At 36.9% G+C, this 27,546-nt stretch overlaps 1 protein-coding gene across 1 annotated transcript in view; it reads left to right on the forward strand.

Moving 5' to 3' along the window:
- The window catches only part of csmd3b (CUB and Sushi multiple domains 3b), a gene marked incomplete at both ends in the record, with an annotated part of 310,902 nt that overhangs the window by 156,965 nt on the left and 126,391 nt on the right, over nt 1-27,546 (forward strand). The window contains 6 exons of the mRNA XM_079485065.1: nt 1,788-1,865; nt 8,265-8,352; nt 9,307-9,431; nt 14,485-14,606; nt 22,921-23,024; nt 23,925-24,037. Of these exons, the coding sequence (XP_079341191.1) occupies nt 1,788-1,865; nt 8,265-8,352; nt 9,307-9,431; nt 14,485-14,606; nt 22,921-23,024; nt 23,925-24,037 (630 nt within the window). The remainder of the gene's footprint in view (nt 1-1,787; nt 1,866-8,264; nt 8,353-9,306; nt 9,432-14,484; nt 14,607-22,920; nt 23,025-23,924; nt 24,038-27,546) is intronic.

Genomic DNA, 27,546 nt, shown 5'->3' on the forward strand with positions numbered 1-27,546 from the left:
TGAATAATTCATGTGCTGTAGCAAGGATACACGATGCACATTTTTGCTTTAAACCCTCTGGAGCGCAATAGCTTGGTTTACCTTCATTGTACCTTACCTGTTGGACCTGTTGGAGACTAACAAAGGAGATAACGACGGGCAGGTGTGGGTAATGAGACACAGGAGGAAAGCTATACTAGGAACGAGAGGGGCGGGGCCAAATGACGAGACTGGAGAGAACGCATATTATGTCCTGATTGACAAAAATAGGTTTCTCTCCACATAAAACACGTGAGTCTGTCATGAGTTTGCTTCTAGACCAGAAAATCAAGACAAGAGAAGGCAGAATCATGACACATTCTTTTAAGCGTGATGCCTTGAAATGATGATACGTATTGGAAAGGAAATGTGTTATGAATTTCAGGGTATGGTACAGTTTTAAATCAAGATAAATAATGGCTTTGAATAAAACCTTTTTTTAAATACAGAGTATACTGAGATGTGGATATTTGTTTTTGTTCAGCTACTTTTGAGGGTTTTAATTATTAACTTGACATATCCTTTTATAAAATCACTGTGTTATCCATAACATAGCATACAGAATATTAGGAATTTTTTACATTACATTGTTTAAAGATATTGACTGGCATTTAGCTTAACCATGTGCTTGCAATTTAAGTTACAAATGTTGGAACTCTGAGTCGTTTAACATTATGTAAGGGTGGGCAAACATCTAATTTCATTTCATTCTTCATTCTTTAAGCTGTCTACATTTTGAAACTTGGACCCCTTTAGAATGTACTTTTTTATACGTTTAAGGAACTAGAGCCAATGTTGGATGTGCTCTTATGACTCTCTTCAGGTTTTCTGAAATGACACTGCAGATTTACAGTTTTGAACCCCTTGGTCTCCTGGTGCCCCCATTTAAGCTGTCCTGTCCATTTTTGTTAAAGACGTTAAAGAAGATGCAGAGACAAGCAGCTTCTTTAGATGCCTTTAATACACAGATCCATCTTTATAAAATAAAATGAAGGATAAAGTTTGCTTCGGGTTCCAATTTTACAAATATTACTTAATTGAAAAACATAAATGTCATGTAGTTATTCATATATTCTACATTTATATTACATACAATTATGATACAAAAGCCAGATTTTATTTTGGGGTCAGCCTTTCATAACTGACGTGATGGCCACAGGAATTGTTTCCATTGCTTTGCATTCATTATGCATTTATCAGTTAATTGGTTTAATGAAATGCACCATTTACAAGGGTTACAAAGGGAAAGGGGCATTAATGCAAAGAAAGCATTTTCCACAATGTTTTCAAATATTTCGAATGTGCTATCATTATTATTACATTCCTAACAAGACTTCTGTTCTGATATGATGGGTTACATGCTTGTCTAATTTATTAGCACAAACATATTTGCTATTTATCAGCATGCATGTCTTTCAGCCAAACAAACCTCTTTCTCCTGTAGGAAAACTTTTGCTAACGTTTGTGGTCCAAAATCCTCCTCAAAGGCTTTAGACAAAGTATGCTTCACATCGGAGGCTATCAAACGAACAGAAGTCCTGTCCTTCTACTCCTATATTGATTTTCCTTTTTCATTTTATGCCTGTTATTCAACACATGCTCATATTTTTCCATTGGCAGAGCACTTTAAGAATTGTTGACACAGCTTTAATTTTCTGCTCTTAATCCTCATGTGCTTGATGATGGTTTATTTTTCAATGCTGACGAATTTATTTAAAATCTGTTTCACCTGATTTCATGTTTTTGTTCCGTTTTTCCCCTTTAACTAGTGAAAAGGTCTGTAGATTTCAAATCTAGAGGAGTAAAATTATTCCCTGGCAAAGACAACACCAACAAGTTTTCTATCTGTGAGTCTACCCTTTGTTACTATTTTATGGTAAATCTGTGTTGCTCGTTCAGAGTCAATTGCAGCAAACCGTGACCATGAGATCATTGCAACATCATCTAGTGCTGATAAGTGTTCATCTACAAAATCATGAACGGAGTCGAGCTTCCGCAAATATCACGCAAGCGCAAGTTTCTAGGCGGTTTAATTTAACCCCCCACCGAGACTTATTTCCTCGAAACCTTGAATGGCAGTTTACCGTAAAATTGCGATTTGTACACCATAATGAGAGAGTCACCTTGTGGCTCTTGGGATCTGCGTTCTGTTTCTATAGGTCATGAACTTCAAGCAATATTGAAACAACAAACTATTTTGTTCTGTCTCTCTTTAAATTCTTTCTGTAGTCAGAGCTTGTGAGGTTCAGTATTCTTAATTATGGATTTATTTAAGTATGGGAAAAGATTAATCTAGGAATTGATGTAATAGACGTCCACCATTTACGAGCATAATGCACTTAAGAATATCTGTAATTTGATTAAATAAGAGAGACATGGACCTAAAATGTACACACATGTTTTCTGCCTTCATGCATATGTCTCGGTAACGTTTTTTAAATTGGCGTTTTCTTTCAATGGCTTTCTAGTGCAAAGTTAAATCGATACATATTCAATTGTTTAAACAGTTGTGCTAGAGTCAGTTTTATAGAATAAAATCAATGTTCGGCTCTAGAAGATGTGTTCCTGTATCTTCATATAATTATAGAAAAAAAGCTATTTAAAAAAAAAATGTAGATGTATGCTACTCATTCACTTAAAATAAATGAAATAGAAAAAGATTTTGGGCTGTTTATCAAAACAGAGGATGCAAATTAGCAGAAACAATTACATCCGCTTGAGATAAACTCAGCAGAATGTCCCCCATTGACCAAATGTTTGAAAACCCTGCAATGATCTTTAACTATGTCATGTTTGTTTAAATTGACTCTCTTATTTTTCGACTTGCTGTGTGCTCTTCTTAATTTCCATTCGGTGTATTTGTGTCGGCGTGTGCCATGTTTTCAGATTCATTTTTCATTGCTTTATTTGGGGACTGTTATCTGCTGATATTGCTTGCATGTCCAATCTCCTACCATTTTCAAAGCAGCAGTATACACCTGTCAATAACACAACACGATGAGAATGCTTTGCACCATGTAGTCTTGTTCTATGAGACGAATTTGCCCATTGTGAAAGGTATCAAGGTAGATTGCAGTTGTCAAAAACAGAAAATATCCCCTGTGCATTATTTTTCTCCTAACATGCATATTGTGAACGCAGCATTGTGCGCGTCTCCGTAAATGCAGTCGTTCTCAATTATTTGTGTGAAATTCGCTTCTTTTATTTTCATAGGTTCCCAGGGTATTCGAAGCAGCGTGACACATTAGATATAGAGGTGAAAACACATGGCAGCTTAAATGTAGCGACTACACGGTTTAGCACTTGTCGATGTAATAGGTCAGGGTTTATATTTTCCTCAAGCTCACAGGACAGGCAATGAAACTGCAAAAGAAGATTGCACAGCCATCTGCGTTTGGTTCAGTTTGGCTTTGAATATTTTGCCAAGGCCTTGGTTAGAATTTGGATACCCACACTTACTCTATACTTTAAACTGACTGTCAGAAGTGGAACAGGCATGCAGCTTTGGAGTGACGGGTCTTTTGTCAGACCTTAAATGGAGCTGGATATAATGGTTTAAATGACTCCTGCCACAATGTTGTTCATAGATACCCATTAAAACCGAAATGTGTGCTACGAATGTGCTTACTTGCATGTCAAGTACCTATAACGGCAAATAGCAGATATATTTTCAATAAGTTTATATATATGCTTGTAAAATAACTCAAGTTATTGTATTGTTTAAGTGAATCCACTTACTGCTCAGTTGCTATGTATGTTTCAAAGTACAAACAGCTGATACATAACGTCTTTGGCAATAAGAAAACAAGAAAAGTAAATATATTTGGTAAAACACGATGAATGCATTGCGGTAATGCATGTGGCTGCATGTTCAGTCAATTGTTACTTTGCTTGCTCCGTGTGTGTATTCACCGAACACCTCATATCCCGATTGCTTGATGGCGTACATGAGTTGCAAGGCAGAGCATGAAGCATTGACGATTGTGTGCAAAACTAACCAAAGCTGTGTTTCATTTGTGTGCTCTTTGTGCATAAATATAGGCTGGCGCTTTTTGCTCTTGGAAATGCATCATGTTTAATAAGAGAAAAACTAAATAAAACATGTTTGTATGATATTAGAACTCCTTCCTCATTTATAAGATTACAGAGACGTAGACTAGGTCTTGTGATTGTGAATTATGTTGGTAATGTCATTTTTCTGTTTACCAATCAGCTCCCATTGGAGAGCAACGAGAAGTTAGCTGGGTCTAAGTGTGTTTTTAATCTGTGACTGTTCTCGCAGTTGAATGTGTGAGATACAGTGTCAAGAGAGTGTTTCATCAAAAGTGTGTGTGGGAATGTATTTGTCTGTGTGAATTAGATGGGAACACAAAGCGAGAGAGAGGTGCAGAGGGTAAGTTGGAGGCAATGTGAATAACAGGTCTCACAGATAGTCCTGGTTCTTTGACTCTTGATGGAGCTTTAAAAGCCCCGTGGGTTTCATACTCAACTAACCTTGAATGTGAGAAAAAAAGACAACTTTTCTAAAGTGGGATAATTCCTGAAAATGCACTAAAATAACCTAAAACTTCTGGCTTAAATTTTTTCGGGCTGATGGATGGTGAAAACGAGTCCATTAGAACAGAACAACAAGTTAAACTCCCATGACCTGGACACTTTTTTAGAGGGAGGGGGGTGACTATATATATATATATATTTATTGCCCCTAACTATTTACTCTATACAAACTATTTTCAAAAGAGCTTTTTGGATTATTCTTATGTCTAGTATTAATATTGTATAAAAAAATATTTTTTATTTACATTTTTTTTATTTATATTACATTTTTTACCCCACAACAGATCAATTTAGTAACTTTAGATTGAATGAAAACAAAATAAAGAGCTATTCATATCACTAATATTCACAGCATTAACTTTCTGCTCACTTACAAGAATTCTGTCACAGACTCATCCATATCCAGTCAAGTCCATGTTTTATTACTTTTTCATCAGCCAAAAGTGCAAGTTTTTTTCTCTCTCATGAAGCATTGTTCAGGGGAATGGTGTCAAAATTCTTGCCAGAGTAGAGAATGAGCTCTCACATGAAGCAGTAGAGACACCCAATTATGAAGACTTGCAAATACATCTTTGTATTCCTGCAAGAGTTTGCAAACAGAAGTACATTCGGCATCATTTGGTAGCTTTTTAGACAGCATTGGTCTGTCAACAAAACTTTAATTCTGGAGTTCGATTAGACTACTAATGTATTGTAATAAAGTACACAAATAGTCCTATTAAAGTTAATTTGTTTTAACTTCCGTTATATTGCTACGTGATTCAGCACGTCTGTTAACCTCAAAGATAGCGAAGAAGCGAAGACAGTCTCGCCCCAAAAAAAACGGAAAACCCCACCCTGGCCATTTGATTTTTTAAGGCAATGACTTCCATACTAAGGGGGTTGCAAAACACTATTCTTTGTAAAACATCTTTGGGAAAAAACTGTGTGTAAAGCTAAATTTAATTTAGATTTATATAATGAACAGATATAATGGCTATAATGGTCAAATTCTTATAGATGTTGTCTATCAAGTGGAAAAAAAGGAAAGGTGTAATAATATGTAGAATATAACCAAATCAGTTCATTTAAGTTAAGCAAATAAAAAACAAAATGTTTGATTCTTTTGTCTCTGATTGAGCTTTATTTTTAGATTAAACTCAATGTAATATAACAAGATATAAAATTCATTAGTTTCAGGTTTAACTGCAATAAAGACATTTCAACAAATTTCCTCACTGGAGGTGAAGGAATTATATCAGACTAAAACTGATCACAATTTCAATCAGGAAAGTAAATGGACCAGTAGAAATCATGACTAATTGACATTGAAAATAAAAGAAAATTGAGAAAATCACAAACCGTTTTTATGAGACAAGGAAAGAGCGTTGTCTTGCAACACAGATTTCTTAATTTGACTTGAGAGTCAAATTTTGAGCATTTAAATGACCTTTTAAGTGGCTTTTTAACGGAACTGGTTCATTTCCAAAAACGGCAGAATTGATCAAGCCTTCTCCAAGAAGGTAAACGGTAAGATATCAGTCTGTCCCCTAAAAGACAATATCTGCTCTTCTGTCATTGAATGCCTCATTACACAGTAAGGTGTGGTACTAAAATTGTATGCTTTTGAAGACAACATTGCTGAAATAAAGTAATCTTCCTTTGAATCACAGCGTTACTCTAGGGGCTTTAGTCCGGTATCTCCCATTGCATGTTTTGTTGAAATCTTGATTGTTAAGTCTGTGAAGACTGGGCTTCCAAGTTTCTAGTATTCCCACCCTGAATGATGCTATTGGATGTTAATCCACGTTTGCATGTATCGTTCTACATCGTTCAACATAATTTTTTGTTGCTGGTTGTTGATCGGTCTGTTAATGGCCATTTTAAGAAAAGCATCATTATTTAAATGGGTGTTTGGAGTAACATGCATGAAAGAATGGACAAAAAGACAATATCAACAGTGTCTCACATGACTGACATTCATCAGAAGCACTTTCCTTTTGTCTCAGCTCACACCACGTTAATTTCTTTTTGTAGGACTTGTTGTTAAATAGCCACTGTCACCATTGATATGAGTCCACATTCATCACATTCCAATAAACTCGGGCAAGACTTGCCACTTTTCTGATATTTTCAGCATCCTCTTTGTAAAGCGAGGTAGTAAGTTATGAATGGCCCCATGTATGGACATTTTGGTAAGCTTGGTAATGAATTTCAAAGTTAGCTTAGCAACATGCTAACATGACACCATTGGAAACAAAGGCAAATGTGCTTTATAAATGTCTTTGTTCTGTCGAACACAAATGCAGATATTTTGAAGAATGTAGGATGGCTAACAGTCCTGGGGCACTTGACTACATTGTCATTTTCCTAGTCAATGGTGGAAGAACTGTTTGGTTATGAGTATTCTTCCAAATATAAGAAATGAATGCCCGAGGTTGAAAGGTTTTTTTTATTTAGGACTGAACTGTTCCTTTAAATGACTAGTTTTTACAAAAAGCTACTTTTCCTTATAAAATTGTCTTAAGAATCAAAAGTTTTGGGCGACACAGTTTAGCGAATCCAAACAGATCTACTTAAAAAAGTAGTACAGCGAGGGAGATCCAAGTTTGATTATTAGCATTTTCACTGGAGAGACGTTGCAGATTCATTAAGAGGTAGAACTGCATAAAAAAGTTTGGCTTCAATGCAGCGAGAGTCATTCGAATTCTTCAGTGCTGTACTTGATGCGCATGTTGATGATGGTTTGCATTTCTTCATTATGCTGAGACCCACTTTGTTGAGTCTTTGTTCCAATCAGCAGATTTTAACAGTCTGCTTAAGTGCAATATTAACTAAGCATTCATTTCATCACCTTTTACACTTAAATGTGTGTGTGTAATGGCTTGCATTTTAATTCACTCTCACTCAGTCGGAAAATGAGATGTGACATAGCTCTTATAGCCCCAAATGGAACCCCATCAAAATGACTCATCTTCATACCAGTCGCATGGCCCATGTCTACGACTCCAACATTCACTTTCATACCTTTTTAGAAACTAGATTGTACATAATTTCCAAAGACCCCAAGAACTTTTAAGTAGCTTCCATTAGACAGATTCTCGGCCAGTTTAGTAACTTGCTTTAAAAACACTTATATAACACTTAACATGCTTATCATTTGTTAATATGCATTGCCATATGAAACTGAATGAATCTTTGATGTTTGTATTTTCTAAAATCAATTAATATGCGTGAACTGCTGATCTGCATTACACACATTCGAAATGCTATTTTTAAGTATTACTGAATAAAGAGTCATTTTGAAGTTTTCTGGAGTCAGCGTTTTCCCCACAAAGTGGCCATTGTGTCATCTTTAATCTTTTATTAAGGGCACAGATTATAAAGTGAACCAATAATTTTGCTGATATAGCTGTTAATACCGTCTGGGATTTCGCCAATATTCAAGATATCCCACTCTGTGTGAGCGATAACAACGGCGACATTTGTGGTGAGGTGTTAGTGGTTATCAATTAGACTGTTTGGAGGTGTGTGCTTTTGTGTGTGCTTGTGTGTGCACGTGTAAGTTCCAACCTCGTATTGCTAATGTTATGTCCTGTACACCGTCAGCAGTTCTGTTAAGCCGTTTGCATGAGGCTTGCATGACAAAAATGTGTTTAGATATTTGTCAATGTGTGTATCTAACGGCAAACTGTGCTCTGAATTCACAGTGAATGAAGGAGGCATCAAACAAGCATCCAACTCCTGTCCAGACCCCGGAGAGCCTGAGAACGGCAAGCGAATCGGCAATGACTTTAGGTAACTACCCCTAGGTACCGTCTGCATCCATCGGGTTCCCAGGAAGATGAATACTGAAGCCACTCAAACTCGTGACCTTTATCTTCTTAAACTGAGAAAAAACTTTAGAGACGGTGCTTCAAGATTGACACCTGTCATTAATATTACAGCACCCGAATATCTTGCAGTCCTCCTTTTAGCATTCCCAGAGAATATAAAACAGGGTCTCCACGAAATCCCTCTTCAACACAACCTCTAATGTCATGCTAATACAAGCTCCACAGGGAAGCTGACAGTATGCGTATGGAACGGGGCTTTGCGGCCAATTAGGACCGGTGGATTCAAAATGTGACACTGATGTTATTCAGGGCTAGTGTGGAACGTGGTTTCAGCGGGCATTAGCTACCGGAGGGTTTGGTGTTAGCTAGCCGCGATGAAATGGTCACCAGAAGAGTATCCCGCGGTAGTTTGCAGTATCCTCAGATGAAAGCATGTAAATGCCATGTGGGTTTTTCTTGAGTGCCGACGAATGGCGAATTGAAGAGCGGAGAAAACATTCAACTAGATTTTAAAGTGTATCAAGAAGCACCACGGTATCGATTGTATTAGCGGGAGAGATAAGGCGCTCTTTTATATATTTTCATTTATTAATCTCCCTCTCGTAGATGTGGCATTGCTTTCCTCTTGAACTCTTTGGTGTATGTTGAAGGCTTGAGTGAAGTGCTGCTCCAGAAAAACGTCCTGGTTCAGTTTTTAACACTAAACAATCATTAAACAAAATACAAACAAAAGATAATTTCTAACAAATCTAAATGTCAAATGTTGTATGACGTAACATTATGACGTAATATAAAATTAATGCTTTTGGACCAGTGTTTATATCTTGCGAAGTGGTCTGGGCTCTTGGATAATGAGATCTGATTTGTTTGTCCTGTGTGCGTGTGTGTACATGGGTCCTGATCTCTTCTTCCACAGTATTGGTGCCACGGCCGAATTCACCTGTGATGAAGATCATGTTCTTCAGGGCTCCAAGAGCATCACCTGTCAGAGAGTTGCTGAGGTGTTTGCAGCATGGAGTGACCACAGACCTGTCTGCAGAGGTAAGTCCATTATAGTTTTGTTAACTGAAGCAGATCTGTTGCAGTGCATGTACAAGTCAGACTGTTGTTGGCTTTGTTGAGTCATTTACTGTACATACGGCAGCATTAGCCACTTACACTGCTAAAACACTGCCTTCTGAGGTGGTAAGCTAATATGTTCTCATGGTTTAAGACCGACTCTGCAGGGAGACCATCTGGTCCAACACAAATTTGGCCAGATTGGGAGGCCAGCCAAAATCACACAAAACCCACATCATCTCTTTATAGGTCTTAATTCAACATTATAAATGTGGGTCAGCAGTTGAAATGTTTGCTCTGAATACTTAGCAGGATTACTCATTGCTAGAAGGGGTAAGTTAGGGTAATATTCATTCATTTCAAGAGACTCCGTAGTCTTCTTGTGACATGCTAATCAACCTTTTTTCTGGTAAATCTGATAGTATTGCCATGGCAACCACTTAAATTCAGGACAGAATTTAGCATGCCGGCAGTGACTTTCTGTCTCTTCACACAGCTCTAATGGCTTTAAGTGTCAGTTGGTCGCCGTGGGCAAACAAACAGAAATTGAACTGTCTCAATCATTCAGGAGGACACTTTTATTATGCAGGGTTAGCTCAAAATAAAACAGAGTAACATGGACAACTTGTAATGTTAGCGGCTTTTAGCGACCATTTGCCTGTTTGGTGTGGCTTTTATGGCTTCTTTTATCCACATTTATTAATTCAGAATATGTTTTTGTGAAAGTCAGTCGTCACAAGTTTCCATTTAGAATGAAGAGAAGATTTCATCCAAAAATAAAAATGTGGTCATTGTTTACTCATACATTTCTTTGTTCTGATGAACACAGAGAAACACATTTCAAACAATGCTTGTGATCAAAGAGTTCTTGGCCACCATTGACTACCACAGTAGGAAAAATTACAATGGGTGTCAAAAGTGCCCCAGAAATGGTTACACGCATATGTTTCTTCTGTGTTCATCAGAACAAATACATGAATACATATTTGGAACATCTCGAGGGTGAGTAAATGAGGCTGATTTTTGAGTAAACTGTCCATTTAATGATTAAAAAAAGTTATCGAGAGCACTGCTATCTTTTGGCATTTTTTTCATTTATTGCACTATTCTAACTTTATTTATTTGGTCACCTTTACATAAATTAAATTTTACACAGCATTTTTGTAATTACCCCACGTGGCCACCAGGGGACATGATTGGTGATACATGAAAACCTAATGGTTTGAATTCACTTGTTGAAACTTGATTTAATCTGGTGCTGTATTTTAGCTCACAAATCTGTGATGTGTTGATTCCAGTTTATCCAGGTGCAACATGTGCTGAAACGGTGCCGCACCATATTTAAATCGAGTAATTTTTATCATTATCAACACAAACACGCCTTCTTTCTATACAAGTGAGTTAATACAAGTGAAAGTTTATTTGGAATTCACATTTTACCTGGCCAAAAGAACATGCAATTACCACCCACAGAAAGCAGACTTTACATTTTCTCAAAATCATGGCAGCTGTAATTAAATAATAGAGAAGACTGCAAAACTGGGCATATATAGTCATGCACACTTGCAGCATTTTAATGAACCGATTCATGTGTTTGAATCACAGTGGTGGAGCGATGTACACACCCAGTTAAGTACTCCAGATAGCAGTAGACTGTTACATCCTCCACAATATAACGCTCATATCCAGTTTGCAAACCGGCTGGTTTCATTTGGGGGGGCGTGTTTGCACTGTTACCCGATTTGCATAATGTTTGTAATTCAGGTGCTGAAACAATGCAAACCATGCGTGCAAAAACAAATCATTTTATAAACACAAAATCCTATCAGCGAGCAGAAGTTTTTAAAAATAGAAAATCCTGTCACATTTATGCTCATACATGACAAAGCAGGCACATATAAGTTCCAGGTGGCCCTTCAAAAACAACCTAATTTTGCATGGTGGAGGGCCAGGGGGTGTTGCATACAATGTGTACTTTTTGCTCAAATTCCAAAAACGTATTCGTAGGCAATTGTAATAAATTAGGACAGCATTGTACTTAAATAGGTGGTTGTGTTTATGAGAAAGAGTTTAATGCCTATTTTAACTATTTGTTTTTTCACAATACTGTTGTGAAAGGATTTTAGGGCCAGGCCATGCAGAAAACGGCAGGGGAACTGTGGTCGAAGTGTAATGGTGTAATTGTGTAATTGATCATTCCGGGTGGCAATTGTTTTTTAGTTCACCCTGTTCCAATGTCTAAGATACGCCTAATCTTTATGCTCGATGCTGACTTGGCCCATTTTCACTCTGGGGGTCGGTTTCAATGTCAGGAAAGGCAAAACACCAAATATAGCTGGAAAAACAAAGGATACATAAAAGTAGATATTTTATCTGGTGCAGTGGCTAATTACCGTGATGAATAGAACTAAAAGCTTATCTGAATGAAAGCTCCCTTGGAAAGCAATTCTCGATTAAAAGATTCGATAACATTCGAGTCACATTTGGCAGTCGCTCCAGTGTGCATTTAGGTAGAAGAGAAATATCTCTAAATGATCTATGCGAAACTTTGTGTAAAGAATGCAAATCAAATATTAAGAATTTATATCCTCCCAGGTTTACCTAAAGGGGGCGCCAAAGAGCGTCAGATGCAGTTTGTGGCGTGGTTGTTTGAACTGTGGTACTGTAGTTTACTTTATATACTAACTGTCATTGCCTTCACCTGTAAACAAATGTCAGTCTTGCACACGGAGGAGTTCTTGTCATTGTTGTGTGAAGCTGGAGTAAAAAGTGACAGGTTATCGTTGGCCAGGTAATGAATTGTTTGCTCACCCTGTGCCTTAATTTTCTAGATAATTTCTTTCTAGCCACTTTGCTACAGGCGAGAGCGCCAAGCCAAGGCCGTTCATTTAGCAGGCCGTAATTGAGCTGTCAGCGAGGCGCAAGCATGCGCAGACATACGTCACTGTAAGAACTGATGTAACCTGTTGGACCGCTTCCTCAAGAGCTTAAATCTCCGGCTTGTCCATAAGTCGTTGTCGCTAGCGTGTAAGACAGAAACACAGCGACAGGGATGACAGCAGCGATGGACTTTTGAAGTGTTTATGGACATACTTTGTGATAGTGTTGTAGCTCTTAGCTCTTAGGCCAAGAGAGAGATGAGAAGGACTTGAAGATTAAAGAGATTGTAGTGTAAAAAGAGAAACAGAACAAATAGCCAAGAACCAAAGAGTGAAGGGGATGCGATAACCACCAGCTTGCAGTCAAAGATGGAAATAATCCTGTGTGATACTCGAGTAACTGAGGAGCACCTGCAGTTATCTGGACAGCTGTCTTCTTCGTTGGAGGTCCGCACGCTCACAGAACAAGGCCACCCACCAGGCAGACTATCAAAATGGATCCCCCTTACTTCACAAACTTGACAATCCAGACCATCTCACTCTACATGGATGAGCAGTGTGTATCTGGGTGTGTCCGGACTGTCAGGACACTGCTACACTGTGTCTTTCCTTTTCTCATGTGCACACATGTGAGGTTTTGGAATCATCTCACTGTGGGACCCTGACCTTTACATCTCTGCTAAATCACTCCCTTCATGTCACCCGGCCGCCTCTTTGTTCCTGCGGCTACAGACTGCAAAAACTAATTGAGAAGATACCACATGAAATCATGCAGAAAATTGCCTTGATCTATATTTTCATGACGTCCCAGGGGTCTGGGATGCTGGTTAATCATAAATTTCAATTTATCCATTCATGGAGCACCACACATCACAATCGTCTTTTGGCTTCATGTCCTTTAGTCGGGTCTTCGGAATATAATAAATGAACCTGTTATTGTGTGAAATTAGCATTTTTTTACAACAATACGTTTCTTTACTGTTTCAAAAATAGGAGGTGTTAACATGGCAGTATTAACTGTGTATTTTGTGTGATAAATTATGTCACAGTCATGAAACCTTCAAGATTAAATTTTTTACAAGATGTCACCCTGGAATTATAAGGTTCGGCATTCTGGGCAGTTTTGAGAAATTTAGCTTTTTTGCATTCCATTTGACATGGTGGATAAACCCTTTTTGTCTTAAAGAAAGTCCCAAAATATAAAAATGTGAATAGCTCAGTTTTGACAAAATTGTCAGATAGAACATACAAGCCTTGTGCAGACTGGTCACATGATACATCTGTAACATACAGTATGTCCCAAATTTTCAAGCTACATACTATATGGCCGGGGCTTTGGTTTATCGATGCATCATCATCAGTTCGAGCTAAAGTTTATTACGAGTGCCAGACTGGAGAGCGCTTGTCACAGGATGCTTCTCTAATTAGGAGCCCCTTGATACCAGAATGACTTTCAGAGGAAAAAGAGTGCTTTCGGCCTGAAGGAGCCTCGCGGTTCCCCCTGTGCTCGCCTGAGATAATGAGTTATTCATTTTCAAAGGCAATCAAGATGTCACGAGCCGATAGTGAGACCTGCTGCCGTCAGAGATAATGCCGCCTTGTCTTTTCATCAAAGCCCTGCCACTTTGACATCAAGCATGATAAATGTGGCGAAAACACCGGCGGATTTGAGAAGGCGTAAACCTGCAATCGTCAATTTTCAAATATCAATGCGAGAGAAAACAGCGGAGCGTGTCTGCTTAGCAAATTATAACAGACATTTCTATATTAAAATGACGAATCAGACCCAAGTGTGTTTGGCTAACCCACTTCGAATTAACTCGTTTAGCCACCGTGAAGTTAGTCATCTGAGGATTTGATTGGATTGCTAATCTTTGACAAATTAAGATGGTCATGGATGACTGGTCGAGGCTTGTGGGTTGTATTCCAAAAGGAGCCATGCAAATCCCACAAAAACACTACGAGCGGTAAGTGAAACTCAATCCCTTGAGATAGGAGGTGGCGGACTTTTGTCGAGTGATCAAATCAATAGTAGGAAAATTTAAGTGGTTGCTGCCCACGGCTGATACCAATTAGCTGACTTTGAGAGAAAAGCAGAGATAACAGCATGCTCCTAATTCTATCTTTATCTGTTTACTTTCTCTCCTTCCAAACAGTGAAAACTTGCGGATCAAACCTTCAAGGTCCATCGGGGACTTTCACCTCCCCGAACTTCCCCATTCAGTACGAGAGCAACTCTCAGTGCGTGTGGATCATCACAGCCAGCAATCCGAACAAGGTAAAAGCAGAATCCTGCTGCTGAAATGTGTGTTTGATGTGGTGTTGAGGTGTTATAAGGTCAATGCTAAAAACATGTGTTTAATATCTTGATGCATGCTGTCCTCTAAAAGATCAGCTCAGTTTACTCTTTTCAGAATGTTCCCTTGAATTGTGGAAGACTTTAGATGTTACTCGGTATCTATCACATTCAGTGCTATCAAAGACTACCAGGTACATTTATGCAGAGCTTATAGATGAAAGATAAGAGATGTTTCATGGTCACATGCAGACACGGTATGATATTGGCAGTGACTGGGTTGCGTTGTAAATGCAGCTCTGTGGGCCAAAGGAACGAAAAGCAAAATCTTTTAAATAAATTATTGAACAGGCCTAATAAATAAAAGAAAAATATGAATAAATAGGGCTGTCAAACGAATAATCATCCAAAAATAAAGTTTGTGTTTACATAATATATGCACTGTGCATATTTATTTTGTATTTATTAATAAATAAATGCATGTTTTAAAGAAAAATATAGAAATAATAAATGTTTATGTATCATTTAAATGATTAGTAAATCTAAATGAATACATCTAAATATTTCATAAAAATTGTACATGTGTTTTTGGATGCGATTATTGGTGATTAATGGATTGACAGCCCTGATAATTAAATATTAAATAATAGTAATGATAGAATTTAAATAATAGAAAAACTTAATTTAGAAATATTTAAAGCAGATTTCTTTATGTGTGTGTGTTACTTCAAATTAATGAATACATTAATATTTAGTGTAGTAATCTAAACTTTTATATTCATCTTGTATTTCATAATAATTAATATTAATATTATTGGTTTTTTAGATTATTGTTACAAACACCAGAGTGTAACCGTTATAACATGTTGAATCACATTTAGTCATATAGACCACTTCGGAAAACACAATCAAGAAGAACTTCCTTTTTCAGTTTTTAACACTGCACAAGCGTTTGAACAGAATACAACCAACAGAACATTTATAACTGAATCAAAATGTTAAACAGATACCTTTAGATAAAGGAAACCTGAAGTGGCTCTGGACCAGCGTTTACATCTTGCAAAGTGGTCTGTAGAAACATACATAATAATGATAATCAGCTTTGTGGTTATTACATTTATCATGTTAAATAGTCAATTTGAATTAACACTGACCAAACAAGAGTGAATCTCTAGGAGTGTCATTATTTGTATTTTGTACTGTACGTACAGTATAGTTCAGCATTATGTGTAGGTCCCGGGCAAATTCTCTTAATTCATCCACAGCTCTTATCACCCCTAGTGGTACCTCAGATCCAGTGTTAACAGACTTGCATTAGTATTCCAGCACTGCTCTGCTCGGCTTCTGATCCAGGGCCTGTCGCTGAAGCAGTGCCGCTCCCTTGACTCGCTCGCCTCTCCTGGCCTTCTGCTTGATGACTCCTGGCCTCCTCTCCTGTCCTTGCCCCCTGCAAACACCTCCCTATCCATCTCTCTATCTTCACCAAGCCCATACACTTTTATAGGAGACTGCATGATGGGCTTTGTTAGTTATGTGTTTATAAAGCTGAAGAGTGTTGGTTTTATAGCTGTGTGGATTTTATAGCAACGCTTCGGTTTTATTCCAACACTATCCCAGAACAGCCATGAGGAGATTATAAGCGTTGTGTGATCCACTAGTAGTCAATTCACACCCAGCTAATTTACTAGTAAAATTAATCAACCAGTATGAGAGAGAGAGAGAGAGAAAGACAGCAAGAGAGAGATAGAGAGACAGCGAGAGAGAGGTGCAGCCAGAGCAGGGCGGCTTCATTCTGCCAGAGTTTACAGTGATGAACAGACATCGGAGTGACTCAAGACATGTGGATTGATATCAGTCTCCCACAAATTTGTAATAACAGCTAGGGCAGCACCTCAGCTGTCTCTGTCCTGTCAGTGCCGCACTTTATAATTGATTTCAGGTGAGCTGAGTCACTAACATTGCAATTCATCTCCAAATAGTAGACCTCCCAGGTGCAAACAAACACCATGGGAAGTCTTTCTTACATCAAGTCAAGGCCTCTGATATTGCCTCTCTCTGATGGTGGAATGTTACATGCAGGGAATGCATTAAAAACGCTTTTTACAGTGTAGTACCGTAAGACAAAAATAAGCTTTTGTTTTTCCAGGTCGGTACTTTTAGTGGCAGCTGTTCAAGAAGTACAGCTTAAGAGCTCAACAAAACAACAGTACATGCAAAGATTTTATCCAAATACAAAAATGATATCATCAATTACTAAATCTGTATAAATGTCTTTCTTGTGATGAGAAAGATAGAGAAAGATATTTGAAGGTATGCTTGTTACCAAATAGTTCTTATGTGCTTGAAATGTTCTTAAAATGACAATGGTAGTCAAAAGTGCCCCAGATCTGTTTGCTTTACTACATTCTTCAAAATATCCTCTTTTTAGTGATCTAAAGTGCATTCTAGGTATACAGTTTGTCAGTACATGTATTCCCAGATCTTGGATTCAAACTCATGACCTTGTTGGCATTTAGCATGCAGCATGTTAAACTGTTGACGGTTGCTACATTGATCATTGATTTTAATATAAACCTCAGGGCAAAAATACCCAAGGTATAAGCTGAAAAGCCACGTTTTACAACCCAACTTTCTCAGGACCATTTAAATGTTCGGATGCCCGTGATGAAATCATCTGGACATTTTCCCATCGCGTGATGGATGGAGGAGAGCATGAAAGCCTTGTGGGCCATAGAGATGTTTTTTTCTAGTGCCGACATTTTTCCATTCGCATTTGACCACTTTGAAAGGTCTGGAACTCTGCCAGCATGAATAGAGACGCTTGTTTTGTTTTCCTGAAGCCTTGGCTTTGGCGTGTTGTTTTCGATAAATCAAAGAGTTTGTAGACACTATCCTAAAGAAACTTGGGTTTTTTTTCATTTCTGTTGCTTTCTTTGTGGCATTGCCAGAACATTGAGTCAGCCGATGCTAGTGGCAGAGATGGCAAAGTGTAATGCCATGGGGCCTTTTTTAGATCATTAGAGGATGAAACAGTGAGTTCAGATTAGTTGATTCTAATGCACACGAATGTCTACTTCTTAGTGTACTACCACTATAAAAAATTTCATTTTCTCTTTTAAATCCATATTCAGCCATTATTGGCCTAAGCCTAATGTGTCCATCCCTCAAATCTGTTGCCATTTGTTGCAGTAATAGTACTTTGGTAGCCTGAAATGTTTTCAAAAAGTACAATTAATTGTAAGATTTAACGAAATTATAGAAAAAGCCTGTCCATTCAGCCAACACAGAGTAATTCAGTTGTAGATGAAAGGTGCATTTTAGATAAAGATTTAAATAGTGCCCGGCCAGGACTGCCAGATCATCCATGTCCTCTTTCAAGTGAGCAATTGCTAATTGTCTCTTACAGCCCCGAACATTATTGCTTCACTTATTTTTGGCAGACACTATTTTAGTGTGCCAATTTATTTATATTGCACTGTCGGCTTTAACCTTGGTGAGCATGAACTGCAGGGTGTCTTGACTAAATTCAATTTGGAGTCTATTGTGAGACCTTTAGATTGGGAGACTGTAAGATATATTGTCAGCCTTGTTACTTTCTATTTAAATGAACAGCAACATTGACGATAACAATAATATTATTGTTTCATAAGTTAACTCTGGCATTTGTTATATGGGCTTTTTTACTGGAAAAATCAAGGTTGTTGACTTACTGCTGTTGTACTGAACTTGTACACTGTTTAACAAAAATAAAAATAGAAGAAATAGCAGAAAATGTAAATTATAATTTTATATCCATTCATTTTATTGATATTTATGTTAACCCTAAAACACAACAATGCCGTGCGAAATAGAAAATACATGTGAAACAGCTGTAAAAATAATAATATAGTAACTTCCTTTATATTTATATTTCTTCATATTAGTATACAGCTAGTAGTGCATTGTTCCCAAGTTTTACAGATTTGTTTTATATTCAGTAAAAATACATATTTAATCAAAAAATAATGCTGTTACAGTTGTTAAACTACATTTTCAGAAAGCTATTATTGGGACGGTACTCTTTAAAAAGCTACTATAATACTAACATTTACCATGTTGGTACTTATGCGTTTATCATTCATATATTGCTTAGTAATAGAACTAATATGCAGGTTATATGTGCATTTTTGTGTAGAATAACAATTAAAATAAAAATGATCTTGAGTCTTGAAATGTTTTTTTGGTCACACTTTAGTATAGGGAGCAACTCTCGCTATTAAAAAAACATTAACCAAAACTTTCCCCCCCAATAAACTCTTAATTTGTTGCTTATTAATTGTTAGTAAGGTAGTAATTAGGTTTAGGTATTGGGTAGGATTAGGGATGTAGAATATGGTCATGCAGAATATGTGCTTTATAAGTATTAATAAACAGTAAAAAAAGCCAATAATAGGCATGCTTATAACAACTAGATAATAGTGAGAATTGCACCCTATAATGAAGTTTTTCAGTTTTTTTATTAAATTAGCATTTTAACCAAATTTTACAGTGCACAATTCACTGAAGAACAATCTGAAAAATGATAGTATTTATTTTAATTACAGATATTTTACCTGTACTTTTTATTTTGCACTGCCTTGTTTTGTAATGTAGGGTTAACAGGAATTTCTGTTGTTACTTTACCATATATGCTAAAAATAATAAGAATCACCTTAATTGTTCCTGTGTTTGGGGGATGTTCAGAGTACAGCTATCCATCCTGAATAGAGCACGACCTGATTTCTCAAGCAGAAGGTAAAATGCTATCGCCTCATTGGTCTTTTGTTTGAAAATGATGCACAGATTGGGCAATAACCTCAGAGGAAACATCAAAGGTCAGATCACAAGAGTACAAGATGTTCATAAAGGACAATTCAAGAGAAAGAAATAATCAAACAAAGGAAGCATGAAAGCTAAAGATATATATATATATATATATATATATATATACACACACACACACACACACAAAGTTGTTTATTAACTCTACAGGGACAGTGTTGTGCTTTAGAAAAAGCTCTTCTACTTAATGTCAATAATGGGATATCCAGAAGCATATTTTTTAGTATGTCTTTCTGCACTCCACGCTTGCATCAGGGTTTCAAAACTTTATTCAGGGGCGTTACTAATAGCTTTTCACTATCAGGGATGAAAGGAAAATGTATGATTGTTTATAGTGCACTCCTGTCCTACTGGGAGCCGGAACAAAAACAGATGCATTTGCAAGTTTCGAGTTGAAAATTTAATCTGGGATTTTAAAGCCCCCCTGTTGTCACCGCTTATGATCATGTAAATATTCATCATTCTTTTGATCAAAGACTGTTTCAGCAAGCATATATTTCAGCACCCTTTCATTCAGATTAAGGAGGTTTTGGATTTTGATCATTTTTCAAATGAATAAATGTGTTTGCTTGTGTACCTTGCTGTCATTTGGAGTCTGTAACTTGCATTCAGTATTACTGTCAACTGATATGGCAGCTCGCTGTGTGCTGGATGCCTGATGTGATAGTATTGAAAGGATGCTCCAGGTGAAACAACTGAAATACACTCATTTGAGTGACATAATTGAAAATTCACCTAACAGTTTAAAATGAACACGACTTTAATAAAATGACAGTATTTAAATCAAGTGTTTAGGAAAACACTGTTGAATTGAAGCAATAAGCCATGACACGGTGTGATCCTGTCACATTTTAGGGCAGTTCACACTTGCTAAGGTCTCAAATTCAATCATAATGGTTCTACAAACATTCAGTTGTTGTTACAACACACGTGTGAGTATTTCAGATGTCTTTGGTTTATCCAGTTGTTAACTCTTTCATGCGTGAATAATGACAACTTCAGTTAGGATGTTTCTGTATTGCTCTTAGGGCATGACAAAGAAGATTTATATTTGTTTTGACACATTTTTCCCTTTTAATTTACAGCTTGAGAGGACATTTGATAAGGTGTATAGGATGATGCTTAGTGTCCCCGTAGTGGTTGACATGCAACTATGCCACCAAAACCAATGTACAGTATATTCCACTATTGTGACCTCAATGCACAAGGAAAAGTTCAACCATAAAAATAAATTTGTCACCTTTCACTCTCTTTTTCTGCAAAAACAAAAGAAGATATTTTGAAAAATGTAGGCAACCAAACAACATAGGCCCCCTTTGACTTCCATTGTATGGCCCCAAAACCACAGAGACATTTCTTGAAATATCAGAAGAAATAGTCACATACAGGTTTTAAACAACATAATTTTCATTTTTGGCTGAACTATCCCTTTGAATTAGAAATGTACCTAATTTTTATTATGGAATATAGAATCATATATTGCATACAGAGGTTGATGAAAGCGTGTCAATAGAGGTTTAAGCTTATCACTGTTTGCTTTACTCTTGACATCTCCTGACCAGTGCTAAAAAGATTCTCATGTCTCCATCGGTGATATGATCGAGTGATGCTACATTCGTGAGACGGACACTGCCAGTAAATCCCAGCAAGATCGCGTGACAGCTGAAGTGGTCTGGCTTCGAGAAACCAGAGATCTCATCTCCGTGAACTTAATCAGGGAAAATGATAATATGCATGGCCCTGTGGGAGCTCAGCGTCCTGGCTGTGTTTTTGGCTGTTTTCACCTTGAGAAAGCACTTGAACTGATTCTTGCTTAGCGTTTATGTGTGGAGTACTTTCAAGCCCATTCTGCTTTTAAAGATATACTGGTAATAAATTGAGCCGAGTGCTGATATTGATATTTCTGTAAATAATCACGTTTATATTATTCTGTAATTCTCAACAGCTTTTTTGTGGTTGTGCACGAGTTTTTGCATTTGTGTTTGATTTAGGCTGGTTTAAGTGTCTCTCTAGCCGTAGAAAGCACTAGCTTTGAAAACAAATCGCTGTCAGGATGACGCACCACACGGTCCAAATGAAATGGATCTTTTCAATGGGGGTGAAAGAAAGCCTTCACACTAGGGCGTTTTTCCCTGGCTTCTCTCCTCTATTGTAAAGTCATAATTCTGGTATATTACCTTATTTCTTTGCAATTCAATAGCCTGCCCTCACAACCCCACTCACTCTTCTACCAAAGCATTAGCTTGTGACTCCAATCGTCATGACAACTGCAGGCAGGCAGAGGTCCTGTTTGCATCTGTGCTGTTTGCTATGGGTGAAGATAGACCGATCTGGAATCAGGTTTCTGGCTTCCATATTACAGTTGGCCTTGTCGATGCAGTTTCAGAGAAGTGACTGATCCTGCATCAGCTTCCAACAGCATTGTTTCATCCTGTTGTTTCCGACGCATCTGTTACTCGGTGACCTTTAGCGAGACAGGGACTCTGGGGTGTTTTGTATTCAGTTATATGGAAAAAAGCGTCGTTATTATTTGTGCTGCGATGTCGTGTGAGCATCAGTCGTCAGTCTTAAGTAGCTCTCTTGCATCTATACCTGCTAAGCCCCGGCCATTGTAAGAGCCTGTTGCCATGGCAACTAATTCCACCCAGTACTTCTCAATGAGTTAATCAATATAGAAAGTTCAGGTCTCTCCATATGCCTGTGGCTGCTCTGCATTTCTAATCCAAGTTTCTGAAGCCTTGATCCTTCTTCTCAAAATCCCAATTATCCAAGAGATGGTCCAGTCTTGAAAAGAAGTACATTGGAATGGATCGATGGATTGTGCTGTGTGTAATGAGTTTAATTAGTGTGACTTTTTGCGTATGGATTTGTTTTACATATGGACATTTCTCTCAGGAAAGGAGCGTATGTATGTACAAAGATACATTTTTAAAAGGTTTCCTTGTTTAGGTTTAATTGCTTAAAAAGTACAATATTTTCATTTAAATATGGATTAATTGAACTATTATGAATTTACTGTATCGAACAGTGTACAACATGAGTGGATTTTGTATTGCTTTATAATCTATGAACCTATAAACATCTGTTTTATTTTATGTGAAAAATCTGTAAAGGATTTAAAAGGAGTGACCCTTTGAAGTCCACCCAAAATAAATATTCTGTCTTCATTTACTCACCCTCGATTTTGTACAGGACAGTAAAGGACATTTCATAATGCCCCAATCTTCAAATCAAACGTGAAAAAAATTGATGAATTAAAAGATATTTAAATATAAATATAAACACTTTTACTAAAGATCCTGTTTTACCTCATCAGCAGAATTTTGTGAAGAGCTGATTTCAGTCAGCTGACAGGATTAAATTATACAAGAGCTGTGAAGTTTAATTCCGTTCATTTGACACATCACTAAGTATTACGCCTCATTTCTGCCGACAGGTGATTCAGATTAACTTTGAGGAGTTTGACCTGGAATTGGGCTATGACACACTAAACATCGGAGATGGAGGAGAAGTGGCAGACCCAAAAACCATCCTGCAAGTGTAAGTTTCTTATTCACAGTCTGACACTGTAAAAGGATACATCATTTACACAAGAAGGACATATTCCCGAATCAACATCTTGTCATTGCTCTGGACGGTGCTTGGTTCAAATGAAATGTCATCAGTAAAAAATATACTTTCCGAAATTACAGTGTGTAATTTCGGACTACACCCATAATCTTATAACCAGGTCCAGAAAATACGATCACATAACCCCAATGTTATCAACCCTTCACTGGCTACCAATTAAGTATCGTATTGACTTTAAAGTTCTTTGAATCACTTATAAAGCCTAAAAGGTTTAGCCCCTACCTACCTAACAGAGCTTCTATCACACTACAACCCATCACGTTCTCCAAGATCTCAAAACTCCGGACTTTTGATAACACCTAGAATAACTAAATCCACCAAAGGGGGTCGAGCTTTCTCATACGTAGCACCTTAACTCTGGAATAGCCTTCCCGGTACTATTTGAGGATCAGACACATTCGCCCAATTCACATCTAGATTAAAGACATATCTTTTCAGACAAGCATTCACTTAATGCAAAATATGCTAAATAAACCAACGTGAGACTGCATTTATTAGATATTATTTACTAGAATAATCTTGCTTGTTCTATAAACACCATGTACTGTGCTGTGTTTAACCTTTTTTGTGGTTTTCAGTTTTTCTTATTTTCTACTGAAAGCTGCTTTGGAAAAAAGCATATTGTGAAAAGCGCTATATAAATAAAATTGAATTGAATCCTCACTTCTTATTTTATCATGCAAAGAGTTTATAGAGTTGTGAGTCTTTTGAGTCAATGTGGTTCAACAGTTATGGAAGGTACTTACGGTATGATGGGCTTGTTATAGACCTTTGCGTTGTTCATCTGTAACTAATCTCTCTTTTTCTCAGTCTGACAGGCAGCTTTGTGCCAGACCTCATTGTCAGCATGACCCATCAAATGTGGCTGCATCTCCAGTCAGATGAAAGTGTGGGATCCATAGGCTTCAAGATCAACTACAAAGGTACCTGAAATACATTTGGAATGGCTGAATATAATAAAGAGGAGACTGGGGACAATTGTAACTTTTGCACAATTTTTCTTCATAACTTACTGACTACGAATCTGCCATCTTCTGGTATGAGAAACATTTGTATATGCCAGAATTTGCAGAACCATTAATAGACTTGTAATGAAAAAGACTAGCTCATGATATCAATTTCAATACAATAAGTCCTCAGTGTTGGGAGCAATTTTAAAATATTAACAATGTATTATATTAACCAATCGCATGTAGCATAATTACCCACCCCAAAGTAATACATATAATTTGAAACTTTAATTTTCCGGGGAATTTTGTGGCATCTTGGTACAACAATGTCTGTATTAATGTACAGTATGTGTTTATAAATTTGAATTATTAAAAAAAAATTGTATTTATGTCTTGGGAAAATATAATATGTAAATAACCTTTACAAACTCAGACTGAGTGAATCATCATAATGTATTTTAAAATATGCTTTTACTGCTTTTAAAAGATGCTTTTGATGCTTTTAATGCTTTTAATGCTTTTAAAAGATGAGCTCATTGTTAGAATCTATTGTATAGTCTTCTCTGCCTTTCTGTAAAATACAACTTTAATCATTTTAATTATAATTGCATTATGCGTAAACACAGTGACACTATTGTAAAACACTTAAATATATGGCGTTATATAATTTGATGCCAGCATCTATAATTGCACCATTGCAGTTCCAAAGGAAGGGCAAGGTATAACTGAATTGCTCCTTGGCAACATAAATATTTTTCTTTAGCTGCAAAATATGGCAACATTTATATTTCCTCTCTAAGAGTGTTAGAAAATGTTGATCTGTAAACAAATGCAAAGATGTCGCAAATGTACTACAAATTGTTACTGTTGCCCAAAAACAATTGCTCTCATTCTCCTAGTCTGTTTGTGAGCACTCCAAAAAAAGAGATCAAGAAAGTAAATGGCAAACCAAGAGTTACACTGAGAAAGACAATGATGTCCAGATTAGATTGCCATCATTTGAATTAACCTTTGAGTAACAAGCAAGCGATGGGGTCAACAATGCATTTCCCTTTGTCAAGTTAAGGTTAAACAGAGGAAGTGTAGCAGAACACAGAAAATACACAAGAAACGGCTTTATTTACAGAACCCTGAAAAGGAAAGTGACTATTATAGAGAACACAAGATGGAAAATCAAGAGATTTAAGAAAAAACAAGCTGAAATTGTACAAACAACCAGACTGGCATCAGTCCAGATTGAATCAGACATCAAACATCAAACGTTCATCCTTATTTTCTGATTGAATGGTCTTAAAATCCACCGCCAGTGACTTTTGACATCAAACGCCAAACGTTATTTACAGGACATGTCACAGTTTCTTGCGTAAGTATGCAGCATGGATGCTTAGTAGTCAGCGTGCATAATAGTCAAGCGGTTTCCACAAATCACTTTCAGTGCTTTCTGCAGAAGACATGGCAACTAACTTTCATCCCTAACACATGAGCTACATTCACTTGATGCCTACAGAGCCCATATCTTTGATTATCTCTCCTCCCTTAAGGTTTGGTAATAAATTAGAGTGTGCGTGATGAACAGCTTGCCATTCAGTATAATAAGAGTGATTGACTGAAGTAACAGGACAAAAGAGAGAGTGAATATCCTTAAGTACAGGAGCAGAGAGATAAAACGGAACTGATTACTGTATGATATCCCCGCGAGAGACCTGCAAAATACTGCAGATTGCGTCAGATTTCTCTTTTTTTTATCTTTTAACCTATTATTAGAGCATATAATGTGATATACAGGTACAATATAAATCATAGGCACATTCATTCATTCTTTGGAAGACGTATGAAGCTTTTCCATTGTCTCTGTGCCAACACTGTAGTTTATTACTTGTCATGCCAGGCTTTTGCATGAAACATACATTTGAACATGAAACTGACATGGTTACTGAAATAAAAGTACAAGGCTGTCACCATTCACTTTGATGTTAAACACACAAAACCAATGCAAGTGAAAGGATGCCAGTTAACAACATTCTTCAAAATATCTTCTTTTGTGTTCTGGAGAACAAAGATATCTATGCAGGATTGAAATGACAAGGGGATAGGAAAATGATGACAGCATTTTCATTTTTGGGTGAGCTATTACTTAAAGTTTGCTGGTAGCTATGCACAATGATTTGGTTAGTTTCATTTTTATTTGCATTTAGTATTGCTTTTCTGCCCTGGAGCACAGCAGAGAGGCATTGTTTTTCTCATCTATGCAGTGCGCTTACAATATATTACTCATGTCTATGACAAATGAAGAATCTACATGCCTCATTACTGGTGTTTATGGGGCCAAGATTTGCCACCTGAGTTTAGTTTAATAGCTAACTTTTGTTTATGCGTAATTCCTTTGAATATATATCAGGTTCTTACTGTTGGAAGTGTTTTAATGAAAAAAAACTGTTTTCAAATCATTTATTTTGCTAGAAATTAATGTTAGTTCAGGCGCACGTAACTGATTTGTAATAACAAACAAACACAAACAAAGTAAAACTTCTTCCTAACGCTGTCATTTTTATTGGCATTAGACAAAAACAGTGACCAGGCATTGCTTTACATATTGCAATATAGAAGTTCTTACTGGAGCACAGTGTTGGTGTAAAAATGTGTCTGTGTTTTTTATTTTTATGCTTTTATTTTATGATACTCTGCCTTGACATGTGTTCACTAAAGTGCAATAAAATTTTATTACTGAACATCCCATTAATCCCATTTCATTTTTATGTCTTCAAATATGCATGTTAATAACCAAGGACAGTCCACTGTTTTCACTTTTCTTTAGCAGTTCTTTGAATGGTGGTAGCATGGAACCCACACAGTACTTGTTACTTCAACTTTGTTGCTAGCAAGTTAAACATAGCTAAATGTAGGGGAAAGTGAGTTGTAAGGGTTTTGAATGTGGAATAATTGCACCAATATCTACCTTCAATACTGACACTATAATGGCCTGTTTTTGAACCTTTTTAAACTTTTCAAAGTAAACTTCCAATTAAACTTTCTTCAGAAGCGCTCATGCATTCATCGAGTTTTTAGTGTGGTTGCAATTGACTATCCATAGCCGAGTCCTGTGTCCTTGCGCACACTTTCAACACACTAGTAAATACCACTGTCATTACCATCATTTGAAAATAACTCTGTGTGCATTTTGTTTTTCAAACTCTTAGACACAATTCAAAAACAAATGTATCTAAATGTTTTAGGAAATAACAGGAGCAGGATCTGTTATAGAGTCGGTCTGTGTGCACATGACTCATGTGAACTTTTGTTGAAAGTGCGTTTTGTGTCTTCACTCCCTATTAAACTTGACTTGGGAGAGATAAAAACAGCGTTGCTGAAATGAAAATATATCCAATGGTTACACAAAGGAGGAGATGAATTACTTGCCATTTTTCAATGAATAGAAAATGCTTTTGAGATTAAATTTATTTATAGACTTTCACGTGAAGGCC

The sequence above is a fragment of the Barbatula barbatula genome, assembly GCF_947034865.1.
Source record: "Barbatula barbatula genome assembly, chromosome: 21".
In the NCBI taxonomy this organism is placed as follows: domain Eukaryota; kingdom Metazoa; phylum Chordata; class Actinopteri; order Cypriniformes; family Nemacheilidae; genus Barbatula; species Barbatula barbatula.